Source organism: Rousettus aegyptiacus, unplaced genomic scaffold, assembly GCF_014176215.1.
Source record: "Rousettus aegyptiacus isolate mRouAeg1 unplaced genomic scaffold, mRouAeg1.p scaffold_m13_p_1, whole genome shotgun sequence".
NCBI classification, from domain to species: domain Eukaryota; kingdom Metazoa; phylum Chordata; class Mammalia; order Chiroptera; family Pteropodidae; genus Rousettus; species Rousettus aegyptiacus.
The window spans coordinates 78040453-78060251 of NW_023416284.1; the positions used below are offsets into that span (position 1 = coordinate 78040453).

General features: G+C 32.6%; 1 protein-coding gene across 1 annotated transcript in view; it reads left to right on the top strand.

Moving 5' to 3' along the window:
- Window positions 1–19799, top strand: part of OFCC1 (orofacial cleft 1 candidate 1) — a 274965-nt gene that overhangs the window by 80961 nt on the left and 174205 nt on the right. The window contains exons 11-12 of the mRNA XM_016138235.2: window positions 15581–15844; window positions 18025–18235. Coding sequence (XP_015993721.2) covers window positions 15581–15844; window positions 18025–18235 — 475 coding nt within the window. The remainder of the gene's footprint in view (window positions 1–15580; window positions 15845–18024; window positions 18236–19799) is intronic.

Here is a 19799-nt window from a genome sequence, read left to right on the forward strand (position 1 = left end):
GTGTGGGAATTTATCTTGTTTACAATTTAAAAAGATAAAAAGTTATAGCAAACATTACTACAGGAAAATATTAAATTAGAATAATACTATTACAAGAAAATTTCACAGATCCTTTGAAAGTTTGGTAAAATATTCCTCTTTCTTTGGCCATACTTAGTTTCTAATACATTAATGTGGATAACTAAATATGGAATTTTTAGAACTGAAAGATAAAGTGTATTAAAATACTTTTAAAAATATGTCATAAATTAAGAATTGTGATGATTATTGTCTTCTAACTGTCTTGTCTGATCATCCTTTTTGGGTGACATTTTAAAATATTATTTTTAAATTTTAGCAATGGTATCTGAGCTAAAAAAAAACTAATTATTAGAACTACTATGCTTATAATTCTCATTTTACTGAGTACAGGAATTGACTACCTTAAAAAAAAAGACACAAATATAGGTTAAAGAAGCAAAACCAGCAAAATTCAGGCAAAGAACATTGATTAATGAATTTTTAAAAAATTCTGAAAGGTCATGTGCTCAAGTTGGGCCAAGCCTCAGGCAGATCTAACAAACATGACCAAGCCCATCTGTGTAGAGCAGGTAACCCATGCTGACTCTGAATTTGCTGACATTGCAGGATTATTATTTCTGGAAGGATGTAGCATTCTGGAACAATTTCTCTAATGTTTCCATTAAGTCCACAGTTTCCTCAATTTAGGCTTACATATCTCATTTTTCACATTACCCTTTGACACAAAGAAAATAAAACCATGTCTTGGATTTAATCTCTGTGTCATAAGGAAAAAAACTCACTTGATTTTGATGATACTTAACCACTTTTTATTTGCTAAGTATATCTGGTTTTTTTGGATCACACGTGTGTGAATGAAAAAAAGTATATGAATACTAGTAGAAAGGCAAAAAATGATTTGCATTACACTAAATTGTAGCAATCTTGAGTATTTCTTTAATCAGTTCTTGTTTCTGGATAAGTTTTTTTCTTCGGATAAGGGAAATAAAATACATTCTAATTACTAATAACATCTTTTGGAAATGCTATAATAGAAAATTTCTTCTTGAATATTTCCACGTAAACATATGGTTAGATAGTGGTTAAAGGCGTACTCTTTATCTTGATTTGAATTCTGGTTTCAAAACCTAGTTACCAAAGTATCTTAGAACAGTTACTCAATCTCCCTGTGTCTCTATTATCTCAAACATAAAACAGTCATTACAAGAATCCCTATTTCATTGATATTATGTCACCACCAAAAGGGTAGTGGTTCAAAGCAAATGTTACATAGCGCCACTCAGTTACCAACTTGCTGCAAGGACTAAAATATATACTTTTTTTTTTTTTTAACTAAGAACAAACTAGCTTTAAGAAAATAAACAATAAATAAAACCCAATGAAAATTGTGAATAGTATTTATACATATCTTAAATCTTAAGTTCTTCCTTTTTAAAACCAGTAAAGTGTTTTTAGATCAAATTAGAATTTCCTGACTTTACCAATATTATGACATTTAACCTAAAAAAAGATGAAATAGACATTAATATTTTTATTTCATAGGCGAGAAACTGAATTTTGGAGAAATAATGCAAGTTACCCAAGGTCGTGCAGCTTATTAAGGCAATATTGAATGGAATCCCTGCCCTATAATTCTGGATACTTAACCCTTTCTAACTTTTTAACTTCAAAAAAGAGCTTTTGATTAACCTCAGATCCCCATGGTCATCATTAACTAAGACAGTCTTTACATTTTATCATTTCCCTTTTAAAATCATTTGGTGACTCTCCACTGCTCTTAGGGTAAATCAAACTCTTTACCATGGACTCAAACACCCTTGTAATATAGCCTCAGCATCCTTTCACAGTCTTTATCCTCATCAAACAAGAGTTGACTTCCCACTACATAGCCAACCACTCTTTCACCTCAAGCTATACCCAAGTTCTCTATAGCCTCCCAATTCAGGCATGCCATTAAGCATTTGTCCTCATGTTAATTGGGCACTTTTGCTATCTTGTATGCACATTAATTAGCTCCAATAAGATTTCAGGTGTTTGAGCGCAGAGGCCATGCCATGTTTATGGTGTGTCATTCAGAGCATGGAGTACTTGTACATAGTAGGTATTCAATAGCTGCTTCTAAAAAAGAAAAAAAATAATGAAATGTGAAACTTTAGTTATAGAGGTGCCACAAATTTAGCGTAAATTTAATTTATCAAAAATGAGTACAAAGAAGTATTAAACTATTCTTAAGGGACAAGAATAGATCTGATAGAGAAAAAATAAATCAGTTCAAAGAAGGAGATATTACTTTCACATTATTCATAAATGGGAAACCTGTCACTGGTAATGAATAAGAAAATAAGTAACAATATTTTCTGGTTTTACAACTTCATGCTTATTCAGTTGTTCTCCCTTCTTTAATGTACAAAAACAGTATTTTAGGTAAACATATTGTAAACATAAAAGTGAGCTCAGAAACTCATTTCCTTGAGGCATGAGTAAAGCTCATTTACAGGTGGGAAAGTGGATGAAAATCCTGTGGTCTGCCTTCTGAGATTTTCCATAGAATTTAGGCAAGTATGAGATCCTCATCTTCTTGAAGTTAACTTCAACCTTGATTATTTTAAATACCAAGCAAAAATTTCTCTGGATAAGTTTTTATATATCCAAGTGAAAACAGCTGTAATGATCTTTCTGAAGATATAAGAAACTATATGCACTTTGTTAAGGAAATGGGAAAATTTTTTTAAAAAATATACGTAAAATGTCTTATTCTCAACGAACAAGTGCTCCTGTTCTGGAACTACATTAACTTCATGCACACGGACTTTTCTTTTATCAGTCATTGCCATATAACCAGGAAACAATACATGCAGTGGAAGAGTAAAAAAATATGGAAACTTGGCAAGTATAATGTAATTAAGTTAAAACAAAGTCTTGGATTCACACTATCTTGCTTGAGTTATTGGAAATCTCCCATGTTTGGTGTTTATTCAGATGGAAGTTACTGGGTTCATCAAAGGTCACTTGGCAAATAGATTAATTTTATTTGTATTACATGATGTATTTTGCATATCGTTGTTCATTCTTTTAGTTACCAATAACTTATTGCGATAGATTAAAGATGGCCATATATTCTTTGCTACACCTCCCACTTAAAAGTGAAGTCTATGTTTTCTCCCCTTGAATCGAAGGGGGAAGGAGTCTGACTATTTGACCAATAGTATATGATGGAAACAATGCTGGTACTGTTTCTGAGTGTAAGTTCAGCCTTTAAAAGACTGGCAGCTTCACTTTCTGTTTTATTGGAAACCTTGCTCTTAGAGCCCCGAGTTGCCATATATGTATATATATAAAAAAATCCAACTGCATTGCTGGAGAGACTGGAAGGTGAGGCTCATGTCTATAAGAAAGACAGATGGACAGAGAGACAGACAGACAGACAGACAGACAGAGACAGACAGAGACAGAGACAGAGAGAGACAGACAGAGACAGAGACAGAGACAGAGAGAAGCCTGAGCTGAGCCTAGCCTTTCATTCACCCTCAGAAACTGGCTAAATAGCACTAAGTGGCCCCAGCAGATGCTGTGTGGAGTAAATGAGTCATTCTGCTGATTCATGCCTAATTTCCTGATCCACATAATTGAGAGATATAGCAAAATGTTGTTGTTTCAAGCCACTAAATATTGGAGTATTTTGTTATGGAGCAACAGATAACCAAAGAACTTATTTAGCCCCTTCAATAACCAAGTACTATATTGAGATCTGGGACAGTAAAGTCAGGGCCCTCTCCTTAAATTGTTTGGGTAGCTTCTGCAAATTAAACCTTGTGCATATAAAGAAAAAGAAATTATTTTATTTCTAAATTCAGCTTCATATCACCTAAAAGTCACTTAAATCTTGTTTGAAATGACTTGTCCTTTAGCTATGTTATGTACATGTAAAAAGATAGATATAGGAGATGGAAGTAGATAGAAAATGTTATGGACTGAATTGTATTCCTCCCACCCCACTATTAATATGCTTAAGTCCTAAATCTTGGTATTTCAAAATGTGACTGTATTTGGAGACAGGATCTATAAAGATATAATTAAGTTAAAATGAAGTCATTAGGGTGGACCCTAGTCCACTATGACTGGTGTTATAAGAAGAGAAAATTAAAACATAGACAGAGGGGCTACAAAGGGAGGAAGGACCTTGCGAGGACACAGGGATTCAAACCAAAGAGAGAGGCTTCAGATGAAAGCGACCCTGATGACACATTGATCTTTGACTTCCAGTCTCCAGAACTGTGAAAAAATAAATTTCTGTTGTTTAAGACACTCAGTCTGTGGTACTTAGTTATGGTGGCCCTGGAAAGCTAGTACAAGGGCTCATGAAGAACTGGGGACAATGAATTGTCTTTTTTTCTTCCAGTGGGAAAGAAGTAGCAAAAATAGACTTCAGCTTTTTAGAATTCAGTACATATATCTGGCATCATTGAAATAAGTTTTGGCTCCCCTCTTCCTTGGTGTAGCTACATTATATGGAAGGCACACAGGCACCTCAGAAGCTTCAGGGAAACCTCACTTGAACTCAATGTGCTAGCAGACTATTTCATGTACCTATAGAATTTTAAGAAGTATATCAACCAGTTAATATTTATGCACCAGTGTGTCAAGGTATCATTATTATAATAGTACATGGATATCATTTTTGTTTTACTAGAGGGCAATTCAATATGCATAAAATAGCGACTTTTCAAATATGACATTTAATCCATGCATGTAAATCAAAATGAGAATCTATTATTCATTATTAAAAAGGGTGGCATATTTTTATTACACTAAGAATGAAATACAAATACTGTAAAAAATTTAGTGCCTTTTCTTGAGATTTTAAGACACTTATCATGTAGTCATCTAACTGGTACTAGCACTCATTTTAAAATATAGACTTGAAATGAACAAGTTTGAAGTTTTATGCTTGAAAAAGGGTTGCTCAATTTCCGTGGAGTAGGCAAATGTATTTTTTATTTAAAACTTTCTAAATACTTAAGATGGTAAAGTACTTCAGTAATGTTCTGCTTCTAATATGTATACGAAGAGTATAGTTCATATTCTTGTCATTATTAGTTATGGCCTGTGTTCTTCCCTGAAGTGCTTTCAGAAAACTGCATGTATCAGAAACTGATTAAAATGACCTGAAGTATTAATTCTTAAAATATGATGAACCCAATATTTTGCAAGTGGTTATTTTCTATATGACATTTAATATCAAATAATTGAAATGATTTTAATAACTAATAAAAAGGAGTGGTCTTAGGGAAAATAGAGCCTGAGCATGATCATCTTTATTGATTATTGATTATATCATGTGGCTTTAGAACGTTTTCCATTATATCAGTTGAAAGAAGGCCCTTTTTAAAGTCAATTCTTGAAAGGGTCACTTCTGCTGGTCAAGGTATCCCCTAGACTTGTGAGAATCTTGATTGAAAATGGCTTTTCCTGCATGACACTAGGCATTCTGCTTTCATTACTAGTATGGTTTGGTACTTTCTAGCATTCAATCCTTTAGGAAAATCACTTAACTTGGCCTTGGTTTCCTCTGTAAAATGGGATTTTGTGATCATTAAATATTTTGATGTATAAATTCCTCAGCATAGTGGGTTGCCTAGGAAATAACTAGTAGATATAATTATTTCTATCATAATCCTGAATATGGAATGTTTTCTGCTTTCCTCTCCATGTTAGGTTTCTCTAGCCCTCCCAAGTATCCCTTCAGAAGTATTAGTAAATCTATTCTTGATTTTCTTCTCTAAGAAAACTCAGTTTCCACTAAATTTAGTTGATGCTATTTTGCCTCTATTCCTTGCTACTAGGTGATGTGAGTGATTTCAAGGCTACCAGTGTAAAAGTCACTTTATTACCATGACACATACTCTCTAGCAGAGAGTAAGAATAACATGTATTGAGGCCTACAGTATGCCAAATACATCCCTATGTGTTTAGTATACACTAGCATCTAATCCATTATTGAACCCATTTTGCAGATGAAAGAAACAGGATTTAGAAATAACTTGCCTTGGTGTTTGAAACTGAGATTCAAACCCAGATATGAACCCCGCAGTCCATACATCAAGGTTCACAATCCAGCCTAAAGGAAGTAGCAAGAAGTGATATATCGGTTTTCTATACTTGTAAATTACTCGTAAATTTTTTTCTTTTATTTTTTAACCAAACTTGTTTTTACTTCTAAAGCCAAATCTATCTTTCTTTTTAGTACCTTCCTCCTGTCCTTTAAAAAGACAGGATCTCTTCATGTGGCAAACTAATGTCTGGCAATGAGGCTTTAATATTTCATAACATTGGTAGGTGGTCACTTAAGAACTTTTGGCGGCACTAGAATGTAAAATTCTTGAGAGTAGGGACTTGAGTCTATTTTGTTCACTGCTGTATTTCTAGCACTTAGAAATCTTTTTGTCTCAATAAATATTTTTAAAATGAATATACAAGTCTATAAATTCCAAAGAGTCACACTGCAGTCTTCAAATAGACAACTATTGACTACCTTTTCATTGATCTTTTTTTTTTACTTTTAAAAATTTTTGGTGTTTTTTACAGATTCACATTATTTATTTAATTGAAAATGCTTTTGAAATGCCATAAATCTATCTTCGCTCTGTGCTTGTTCTCTACATTCATTTACATCTGATTTATTCAGAGTTAAGAATGGGCTAGTTACAAAATACTAGTTCTCGTTCATTCTGCATGCAATTCAATAAACAAGTCATTTTTAATTCTTTAAAGGGGAGAAACTTTCTTCTATATTTGAACTTATATTCAGAGGGAATATGTTTTAATATTTTAACATATATATAAAATGCTTTACAATTATGTTAAAGACATTAATTCTCATATGAACACTAAACAAAGTCATCAGGGCTGAGTAGGGTAAAGAATTTCTCAAAGGTCATATGGCTTGTTAATTACAAAACACAGTCTGGCTGTCTTTTTCTATTCATCAACCTTATACACATACCAAGCAATAGTCAATGATTTTGAACTGAAGGGGCTCTCAAAGCTTATGGTGGTGGCCAGAAGAGGATATGTGTTCAAACAAAAACATTACTAAAAATTAGGACCAATAAGGACCAGTTTAATAAACTGCAAATCAGATCATGTCAAGCTTCTGCTCAGGGTCTCCCAGTGGCTCTCCACCGTATTTAGAAAAAAATCCAAATGTCTTACCTAGGCCTTCAAGCCTTGTGTGATCTGGTACCTCATTTTATTTTGTATTAGTTTTCTGCTTGTGTATTTTATTCCAGCCTGACTTTCTGTTCTCTGAATATACCATGCTCATTTTTGCTATAGGACCAAGGAATTAGTCTTCTCTTCCTGTGTAGTAGAGTTCCTCTTCAAACATTGACACAGCTGGTCTCAGGTTGTGTTACTTCCTTAGACAAGGTTTTCTTAACAGAAGAGCCCCTCCTCCAGTAATTTTCTAGCACCTTGTTATTTTATTTTCATTATTTTAGTATCGATAGTGATAAGTCAGAGCATTTATCATTACTGATATTGTCTTGTTCCTTGCTTATCCCCTCCCCCACCAGATTTTAGCTCAACGAGAATAAGAAGCTTGTTTGTCTTATTCAATTATTTTTATCCTCAGTGCCCAAAATGGTATTATATACAAAATAAGCATTTAAGAAATGTGTGTGAATGAATGACTGAATGATTTTGCACAGGTATCATTATTGCTAGATATCTTTGGTAAAACTTGGATTGCCCAAAGGGAAAATGTTGATTAGCAATTATTGCCAAAAGTTTTATCCTTGCCAAATAATATATTTGTCTGTTCCTTGTAAAACCATTTGTGGTTAATTTGTTGGTCTTTGATCTAATCATGCTGCAGATGTTCAGAAATACCATCTTTTTGTGCATTGAGGCTCAGTCACTGGGGTTTGTAAAAGTAATGGGCTGTGCCCAATTTTTCCCCAATGTGTTTAACTCTCAGGGACAATGAAGAGAAATATCTATCTTTTGCCTAACAAGGAGAGACTGAAAAGAAAATTCAACTTTTTGTTTTCACAGTCAAAAAAAAGAAAGAAAGAAAGAAAAGAAAAGGAGGGGCATTGTGGGAGAAATCCCAGAACTGAATTTTCTAAATTAAAATATTCAATTAGATTTTGCTATCTCCCTTGAGTGAAATATTCTTAGTTGAACATTTGAGTAGCATGTGAAGAAATGAGTTATGACATTTTGAGGTTGAGGTCAGTTAATGGAATTGTGATATAATGTGATGTCATGCCACATATTTCCTTTTGATTTCAGTCATATCTGATAGAAAATGGTGGAAAAGTCATTTTTTAGCCCGTAATTATTCAGATATAAATCAGTTTGATTTTAGACATAAATGTGGCTGCTCTAATATGAAGAAGTCAACTGGACATATGATCAAGGACATATTTATCTTTGTATCCATATTCCATGTCAATTGTCAAAATGTGATTTGAAGAACCACCTGAATTACCATTACCTTGGTGTGTTTGTTGAAATTCAGATTCCCAAGCCTCACCCAGGCTTACTGATTCAAGGATAAGAATGAGGTCTGGAAATCTCCATTTTTAATAAGGACTCTTATGTAATTCTTTTATATAAACTAAATTTTGGAGACAGCTAGTCTAGGGCCTTGAGGACCTCATTGTATGATTGCTGGTATTTCTTAAATGATTAAATTAGTTGTTGAGAAATCAAAAAATTATATTCAGGGACTTTTGGTTTGAAAAGTTATAAAACTGTGCCCTCATTTCAGGAAGATTTTTATTCAAAATTATTAATTCATAAGCTCTCTGGTAAATCTAGTCCTGCAGAAAGACTCATTCTTAACAGGTCCAGGGTAATGAGATTTGGTTAGGTTAAAATGTTTTTTTTTTTTTTTCTTGGTAAGTTCTATGTCTACATTCAATGCCTGAACTCAAAGTGAGCAATTTGAAAGGATAGGCTGAATACAGAGAAACATGTGGAAGAAGAGCCCTAGCTCCTTAATTTGTAGGAATCATAAAGAGCAGTAAAAGGGATAGAAAGAAATGTCCTTGAGACTTTTCACCATGAATTCAACATTTACACATGAGAGCACTGGTTGGTTCCAGTGGTGTAGGGAGTAGGATTTTTTTTCTTTTCTTCTATTCAGAAGCTATGATAGTTATAGCTGTTACCACCCTCTGTTCTTCATCCCTAGGCCAAAATAAGTTTCCAAGAATAATTACTTTCTTTTATTCCACAGTAGAAAGACAAGGGATTAAAGCCAATTTGCCTATTTATTTATCTTGGCTGAGGGAATGAAAAGGAAAATAATAGCATTCTAAAACTCTCACTGGATAACCTAGATCGCCCTGTGCTGTGGCATCAATTTCCATTCGTCTGTCCAGAGTTTATTTTAAAAGATTATCTTGCTATTTCTAATGCAAATTAAATATATTTATTTACTTCTTTGACTACTTTATTCCCAATAGAACATCAGACCTAGAAGAAACCATTTAGTTAATTTTTTATCCTCCCTATCTGCTAACTTCCCTCCATTAAACTGTCCTGCCTATATCCCCCACCCTACCCTACTACTACTACCGGTGTTTTATAAATGGTGAAACCAAGGTTGAGAAATATTAGATTATCTATTTAAGTGCTAAAATGGAATTTGATATCGTGTTTGTCTGATGCCAAAGCCCATCATTTTAGACACTAGTATATAAAGCTTCCCTTTTAAATCAGAAAAGCAATTGAACGGGCATAATTAAACAACTAGGATTGAAATAACCTATATATAATGTCAGAACAATTTAAGATGCATTTAGAATTGCAACCAAAGAAATGTCCAAGCACCACCATTGTAGACTTACCATGAACAACTTAAACATTATTGAATATTTGTATTCTGCTTATCTACTTAAGTCTAGAGTGTATGGGTATTTATTTGCATGTTTCTCTACTATTGGCTTTATCATTACCCTGGCAAAGTACCACTGTATTCTCGACTTTATATCCTGTAACTGAGACCTATGATGCAGAAGCTATCTTGGCACAATAACCACATTGATAGAACAATTAAGACTGAACTTGAGTAAATACAGAGCAGGGCTGGTGAATTGGTCAGCATTAGTTCGGTTATTCTAAAGTAACAAAGAACCCCAACATCTCAGTGGCTTAATATAATAGAAGCTTATTTTTCACTCAAGCTACATATTTACTTAAGGATGACTGGAGGCTTTGATTTACTCATTCTCATTCTAGGTCAAAGATTGGTTGAAAGATTACCATCTAGAGTGTCATTATGGCAGTGGAGAAGAAAAGAGAAGTCTGGAGGGTCTAGAATTAACAGTAAATGCTCTGGCCCCAAAATGGCACATGCAATGTCCAGAGCTAGTCATAAAAGATTTTGAAGGTGCAATCCTACCACATTCTTAGAAGGCATAGAGCTGGAAGTATTTGATTAATACCATACACCAAGCATTAATGACACCATGGTTGCTCAGGAGGTAGTGGAAGTTTTTAACAGTTAGAACTGTTCATCCATGGATTGATTAACATTATGAACTGGTAAACATTTCCATGGTGTAGCTCTCAGGTAGACCATGAACAACTGTCTTATAGATTCTAGAAAATATGTCTGAGCAAAGGACCGAATATAACACTTTCTCAAAATTTGTGTGGCATATAACACCAGTATTTTCATTAGTCTGTATTTTTTGACAAAATTTTCAAAATGCCCTTTTCTGATGTCATTGTATATTTACAACTCTTTTGTTATTATTGTTATGATTTACTCTAAGTATTAAGGACTTTAAAATTCATAGAATAGCTTAGTAGTTGTTATGAAAACATGCAAGTTTGTTAGCTTATGTCTGCGCCCCACCAGTATCTCTGCATGTATTTCTGTTTGAGAAACTATAGATTAGAAATTATGATTTCAAAGGTATTATTTAAATTAAAGATCCTAAGATTCTTTGGTTATAATGAAAAAAAACCTGGGGTTGGGAGAGAAGATGGATTTCTTGATAAAGAGACTGTTTTGAGAAAATAAACTGTGGGTGTGCATGTGTGTGTGTGTATGTATATGGTCAGGTATTTGAGAAAATAATTTTGACAATAGTATTTAATATCTGTGAGTATGTATGTATAACATCTACTTAAACATATGTTAAATAGGAAATAAAACTAGGTTATATTGTGGTGAGGCTACACTAGAACCTTTAATGTGATGCTAAGGAATTATAATTTATATGGTAAATATAAAGTGGCAATATGACTTCAGTTAGTCAAGAAGGCAAGAAACAACCTACCAAGGAGTAAAAAAGTTGTTTGCTGAACCAAAGTTTCTGGAAACCTTTTGTTCAGTGCTAGAAATAAAAGTATGGCCAGAGTGTAGAGCAAAAAAGTGTGGCAAAAAATGAAAATGAAATTTTCTGTAAGATATAAAATATTTTTATATTAAATTCAGGACTTCCTGTTAAGGACATATGGATACTTGACTAAGTATGACTCTTGGACAGCCAATAATGAACTTTTCTGTTAGCTATTATAGATTTTATATTTAATTTTTATTGGTTTTATTGGTTTGGATATGCCTAGGAATTTACTTTTTATTTTTTTCTTCTTAAGATTCTGAGATTTTTGGTTTTATGGATTGAAGTCGTTTATCAGATTTGGAAAATCCTCAGCCATTATGTCTTCGAAATATTTTTCTACACTATTGTCTTTCTCTTTTCCTTTTAGAATTCTGATTACATGCATGTTAAACTTTATTATTGTCCCACAGATCTTACATGCTCTATTTTTTTTTAATTCTTATTGCCTATGTGTTTCAGTTGGGATATCCTATTGACCTCTCTTAGAGTTCATCTATTCTTATTTATTTCTACTGTTAAATCCATGGAATGAATTTTTCATTTTTCATTTCAAGTATTTTTTTCTGTTCTAAGACTTTTTTAAAGTTCTCTCCTAATTTTTTTTCCCTTTTATTGGTTATTTTTATGTTTTCTTCTTTTTCTTTGTCTTAATTATAATGATTGTTTAAAGTCTTTTGTCAATTCTACATCTGGGTCAACTGTGGGGCATTTTCCATTGAGTGTTTCCTTTTGTCTGTACATCACAGCTTCCTGCTTCTATGGAGGTCTCATAGATGTGTGTGCAAGACGTGTATAAATGAAATGTAAACACCAAAGTGGAAAATATTTATCTCTCATGGAAAAACATAAAATAAAAGATGCCTTTATCAAGCAGATAGGTGAGGGGCTGATCTCTCTGATTAAAATTAGGCTAAATTAAGGTTAGGTTGTAGTTTTAGTTTTGATTCACCACTGGTTTCAAAAATTTTGAGATGTGAAAGGTTCTTCCTTTCAGCTGGGCTTGGTATCCAAGCACCATGTAACTGATATTCTGTTGTGCTCTTCAGCCTTGCCTCAAGATTTCTGTGCCACTGGAGATCTCTCTTTGACTTCCAGCCCGGACTTAATTGCTCACATTGTGCTGAACACTGGGTAAAAGTCCTAAGGCTAAGAATTGGTGAATAGTAAAAATTTGCTCTGCGTTTGGGGCTCATCTGTATTCAGTACTTCACGTTAGCTCAAGATTGTTAGAAGTTCATCCAATTTCTCCTTTTACCAGCAAAATCTCCCAACCAATGACAGTTCTGCTCCTTCACTTGTTTCTTGAGATTATAGCTGCCTAGAGATGTCCTAGCTCATATATAAAGGGGGCTATCCCTCTCTCAGATTTAGTTTCCCCTAAATATTTGTGTCCTAGACTCCCTAATGGGTTAAAAAATATACATAATTCTGTAATTTAACTGATTTTTTTCCAAGTTATGGTGAATTCATGCCTATCTCCATCATAACCAGAAGCAGCACCTTGAAGGCCTTCTGGTTTTGAAATCACTTTGTCAACTTTTTTCTGATTATAAAAGTAATAGTCATTATAAAAATTTCAGAAAGACCAGAAAATTGAAGAATACTTCATCAATGTGTATTTTCATTTTGTAAGACTACCTTAATCCTCCCTGAGTTGCTTTAATTTAAAAGTATTTTGTGTCCAAGTGGAAAGAATTTTGTTTTCTCTTCTAATCCTCCACATAAATTCATCCTTCAAAATCCTTGTTTGCTTTTTGGATTCTGCTTGTTTCCCATTATCCTTCACATATATTTTCCATGATATGAAGCTCAAATGCATCACCCTTATGCAGCAAGATGCAGCTCTGCAGTATCTCTTCCTTCAAAAAGAATGCTCTTCATGGTACTCAGAATGTAAAGATTCTCTGAGGACACTATGACCTCCAACAACAAGATTCTCATGATGAGATAGTTTTGGTAGTTGACTAGAGACTGATTCATTTGTTTCCCTTACTATATAGTATTCAATTACAAAGATACTGAAAAATACACATGGAAATGTCACATTATAAGGTACCTATAGAAATATTTAGGTATGTGGAGAGGGCCTTCTCAGAGGTACAATGAAACTTAGTGACCCTTTCTTGTCAAAGAGAAAAAGAATGAGTCCCAAGCTACACATTACAGGGAAAAGGTCTCTTTTACAATACATATCAAGGGAAAGGTACTAAAAGAATACATAAGGCAAGATAACTGTTGTCAGATAAAGTGAATGCCTTTATTTGATAATATGGGACTCATTCTCCTTTTCAATCAATATCAATGACTAGATTTAGTCTTGTTTTTATACTTACTTTTTTTGGGAGCTCTCAAGGTAGTTACATGTGACTTCTCTATCTTGTAAAATGGGTGGAAATAAGCTCCCTTTTGTGCATGAGCTCTGGCTTCTTATTTACATCCTTACATGTGACACAGTGTTGTGTGTAGCCTTGACCTGTTTCTCATGCACAAAATGATACTAGTGTTTTACATGTTTATAGATGAGCTTTAACCTTAATATGTTTCTTTCTTATTTCAATAAACTATAATCTAAGTCATCTTAAAAATAGTTGGTATAAAGTCTTAAAATAATAAGTTATATGCATTTCATATTTTTATGAACATTTTTCTATTTATTACCCAAGTTGATAATTGCATCAATTCTGTGAGAAAGATGCTTATATCCTTTTTTTTTAATTATTATTAATGAGGAAACTTGAATCCATGGAAACTTAGATGTAAAAAGAAATGACTTGCCCAAGACCACAAGAAAATTAATAATAGAATTGAGTCAGTACTAGGCAAATTATTACTTCATCTATTTTGAACATATTACTAAGTAAGATGAGGTTAGTGTAAGAGGAGCATTAGTTTTTACTTCCAAATGCAAGGATAAAAATAAATAAAATTACTGTAAGAGTATTAGTTCAATTTTATTTTTAAGTGATGGTTCAAAACAGGTTTTGACTCCATTTTTCTCCTCTTCCCTATTTAGCTTTTATTTTCTTATCATAAAGGTTACTCACAGCAAACTAGCCAAATGAATAGTATGGCTTGATTAAGAATCTCTCTTGTCAGTAATTTGTGCCTAATGTTTTTAGCTTTCCCATGGGCTGTTGTAGAAAATGGTAAATCTGGTTTAAATGAAACCTGATCCTGTTAATGGTTTAATAGCAGCTGCCACAGGGTTATGGCATTTTTCAACAGATGCTTCTGTTTCATTTTAAACACAAACTAAGTCTTGGAATAGTTACATAAATCATATAAAATATGCCTACACACTTTTGGCTAAATATGTTCTTACAAAATAGTCTTAGACAAGTACCTATCTTTGCCTATTTACAATTATTTTGCATAGAATTTTTAAAGAAACTCAAGGCTACAATCTGTTTTAAAAAGGCTATTTATGTTTGAATTTTTCTAAAAAAAATTTAAGGTCTGAGAGTAGACTCCACCTTTATATCTGGAAACTTGGACAGTGATTTGGTCAATCTCATCATATCATCCATCTTTAAGCCTCTCACTATTTATTTAGCATGGCAAATTGCTTATACAATGATGTACATTATAGTGTCAACCGAAATAAACAAGATAGTCACAAAATTAAATGGGACACTATTTTTTCCTTGAAGAGATGGGCCTTGTAATGGTAATTCAAGCTATCATTATGTCTAGGATTATTTTTTCTGGAGTGTCATAGTTTGTTCAGCCACTTATTTAAAAAGCATTTCTTCTGTGCAAAGCACTTGTGCTGGGTACATGAATAATACAAAGATGAATAACAGTCAAGTAAAACAATGACTATAATGAAAAATAGAAATAGTTACACAATAGAGGTATCAGTTCAAGCAAAAAGGACTGAAAATGTAGTATACCACATTATCATATTACAGATTTGATTCCTGAAGCTTATAAAGTGTAAAATCTTGAACTGGCAAGGTCAAATTTGTGTTTCGTTGTTTGAGTCCCATTTTTATTGTGGTATGGTTGCTCAACTATCTTGGATGGGAAAAGTTACTTATGCAAATGCAACCAATGTCAAGTTTTTAAAGGTAAACAATAAAAGTACAAACCAACCTTTTACTTAACTTTAAATTATCTATAGGTATTACTGAATATGGTCTGTTTCGAAATGCAAGCATCCCAATTTCCCTTTGTCTTAATATCTTTCCTAGGTACTCCCGCCTAAGAAAGATGTGAAACTCGGCATGGCTTTCTTATTTGAACTCTTTCTTGTTCGTGGAAAGTATGCGTGTCTCGACCGGGTTGTAGGCTGGGCAGCCTTCCCATTGTGTGATAACAACTTTAACGTAGTAGAAGGAAAATTCAAGTGTCCCCTTCTCCGGGGACATTATGACCAGAAACTTAACAACTTCAGGAAAATTGAAGATGTGATTTGCCTCGATTTGGACCACTGGCTCTGTAATCTCTATTTTCAGGTTTGCAATATGATTTTGTAAGTGAAAAAAGAATTTAAAATTTTTCCAAAGCTGCTTTTTTTCTAGCCTTTAGCTTCTTCTCATGCTATTGAAATTTTCAATAAGTATTATAAACTTGTAAAAGTAATTCATCTTGAAGAAAATGGTTACTTGATAGACAGCATTAGAATTACTTGATTTCAGTAAAATCTACTTGATTTTTTAACACATTATTAAAATTTTAATTTTTTTCTCCATAACTCCCTACTTAAAAAAAAAAAAACTTTGTCAAGAATATTATGATTTATCAGCAGGATCAACTAGCTTTTTCAACTAGATTTATCAACTAAGACCAACCACTACAGATAGATGAAATTGTCCATTGACATTCTTATATAATAGACAATAACAGGAATTTTCTCCTTCTGTAAATTTAAGGGGGTGGGGGTGGTAATTAAAACTTATTAATGAAAATAGCACCCTTATGGAAGATATACAATTTTCTAATTATAAGGCAGAATTAGTAGAAATGTTGATGCTTTTCTTTCATTAAGATGGAAACACAAATTATCATCTCGAAATCTCATTTTCCTCTTAATGTGAAATTCAAAAATATAGACATGTGCTGGTTAACAATGGAGATATATTGTGAAAATTTGTTGTTAGGTGATTTTATCATTGGACATCATAGAGCTCACTTACACAAACCTAGATGGTACAGCTTACTACACATCTAGGCTACATGGTATAGCCTATTGCTCCTTGGCTACAAACCTGTACAGCATGTTACTGTTTGAAACAACAGAGATTAAATGAAGTACAAGAGAAAATGATGCAATCAAAAGATGGTAAACAGAAGATGTATGAGGCTACAGCCAGCATAACACAGCACACTCTTTTACAACAATTTTTTTAATAAATGGAAAGAATACACTATAAGAATAATAATAGAAAGTGTAGTATGGTAAAGCATAAACCTGTAACATAGTCATTTATTATCATTTTCAAGTATTATGTATGTGCATAATTGTATTTGCTATAATTTTTTATGACTGGCGCTACAGTAGATTTCTGTATACCAGCATCACCACAAACATGTCTAATGTGTTGCATTAAAACCTTTCAACAGCTATGATGTCACTAGGCGATAAGAATTTTTCAGCTCCATTATAATCTTATGGGACCACTGTTAAATATGTAGCCAGGCTTTGATATGTGGCACATGACTGTATGTAGATTTTTCTGATGCGAGTTTTCTCAAATGCAAAAATTTCTGAATAAATATAAATTTTAAGTATTCCTTTCAGAGTTACTCAGATAAAGAATAACTTAGATTGGGGAACAGAAAAGATAGATAAAACAGATATCGAAACAGAAAAGTAGTATTCGCATTGCAACCCTAGAAGAGATTAAAGGAAAAATATATAGTCAGATAAATCCTCATTATTTTCCTCCTATGTCTTTGATGGGAAGGAAACTGTAGTCAGAAATGAGCTGGCAGAACCAGGCCATGTGGTTTAGCCATGACCTCACATATTCTACCACAGTGTTTTTAGGACCAAATCTCAGGCTAAAAAAACCCTGAATGTGAATGAAGAGACTGGAGAACTACTCTGATACAGTTCCCCATGGCATATGTGAAAAAAAATCTAAGAGAGAATGCAAGCAAAACAGCCTTTTACTTTCTCCAAGCAAACTTTTTCTATAGATTTCTCTCTTTCCTGTGTCATTGATTATGTCCACCAAGCACTTTATTATTTAAATTTTAAACAGCTAAAGTTGAAAAAATTGCATAGTAAAAGCCCATATATTCACTACTAGAGTTTTCACTTATTCCTTATTTTTTTTTAAATATTTTTTTTGGAATTAATAATGAATAAATATTTATTAATTCCATCCCAATATGACTATTAGATAAACAATGTTATTTGGAAGAAGAAATTATAAAACATTATAAATAAGACAAAGAAAAAACTAATAAGCATATAGAGCAATGGCAATATCTGAGACAATTATATCAATTGGTTAATATAAAATATGTTCATTTTTTATAACACAACCAAACAAAAGCATATATAAGATTTGATAAATTGACTTCATCATTGACCTTTTGGATTTTGTGAATTGTATTATTCTTCCAGAGAAATTTATCTGCATGTGTAATATTTTCAACAGTTTAGATAACAGATTTATCTCAATAGGTAATTAAACTTCCTCTCTGTTTGGATGATCAAAAAACCCATGGAAGACATACTCAGTTGTGCCCTGAATTTCCAGTTTGTTTAATGACTGAAGCAGAGAAAGCAGAATCTGGCCTGGGAAATACAACTGGACTTTCAGAGAAAGAGAAAGAAAGAAGCATTTGTGCACCAATGGATGATGAAGCTAAATCCTCACTACACTCTTCGCAGGGTTAGTTGATACCCCTCCCCAGCCCCCAGTATTCTATTACTAATATTTTAAGTTGTGTTATAGTACATAAAACTAGGAAATACATTTTAATTATTAATGCATTTTGTTCTATACCATGCTGTTCAAAGAAAACATAATCATCTGTAAGAATATTATGTGATTAATTAACTATTAATCACATAATTAAATTACTTGATGTAAACATAATTTTTTTTCATGACTTTATTGCTTTAAAATATTTTTTCAGGTTTTTGGGGGACAATTTGACTTTTTTTTTGGTTCTTAGTTCCAAATTTTATTTTATTGTTTGCATGCTTAAAAGGGTGGTAACCAACAAATAGCCATGAAAGAGAAAATGTTCTCAGAAAAAGTTTCTCAAATAATAAAGTTTATTTGTTTATAGAGGTTGGTTTAATCAAGCACTAAATATTCAGTTGAGATATTCAATGTACACAAGTTTCAATTTACAGAAAAGATATCAAACAGATTATTATTTTTTGCAAAAAATGATTCATGATAAGGTACTTTAGTGGGGTACATACTCTAGCAGTAATAATAGTGTTAGTAATAATCGTAAAGGATGAATTAATAGTAGTTGCAGTAATAATAGCAATTATGTTATTATCAGCATAATACTAACACTAAAAATATTACCAGTAGTAATAATCACATGCATTAGATGTTTTTAATGTGCCAGGTACTATAGTAAGCAATTTATTTTTTATTTTTGAAATTATCAATTGCAGAGAAACAATATCTCTTTATTTTAATGAGAATTTCTCTGAATATAGGTCAGTTTGAACATTTTTTTTCATATAGTTTTGTTTTATATTTTGAGTTTTATATTTTGTTCCTCTGCTGTGTACACTTTTCACTTGGATCATTTTTTTTTTTTTTTATTGATCTGTAAGCATTCTGGTGCCTTCTTTTAGGTGGAAATGGTGGGAAATATTTGATCTCTTTTTTTTAAAATAATTTTTTATTTCAATTACAGTCGACATACAATATTAAACTAGTTCCAGGTGTACAACATAGCGATTAGACATTTAAATAACTTACGAAGTGATCACTTCGTAAGTGATAAGTCTAGTACCCATCTGACACCATATATACTCATTACAATATTATTGACTACATTCCATATGTTGTACTTTACATTCCCATGACTGTTTTTATAACCGGCAATTTGCAAATCTTGTTTCCCCTTTTTCACCCATCTCCACAACTACCCTCGCATCTGGCAACCATTGAAATGTTCTCTGTGTCTATGATTTTATTTCTATTTTGTTTGTTCATTTATTTATTTTTATTTATTTATTTTTTAGATTCCACATATGAATGAAGCCATGTGGTATTTGTCTTTATCTAACTTGTTTTGATTAGCAAAATACCCTCTAGGTCCATCCATATTGCTGCAGATAGCAAGATTTCATCCTTTTTATGGTCAAGTAATATTTCATTGTGTATATGTACCACGTCTTCTTTATTCATTCTTCTGTCGATGGACACTTAGTTTGCCTTCGTATTTTCACTATTGTAAATAATGCTGCAGTGAACATGGGAA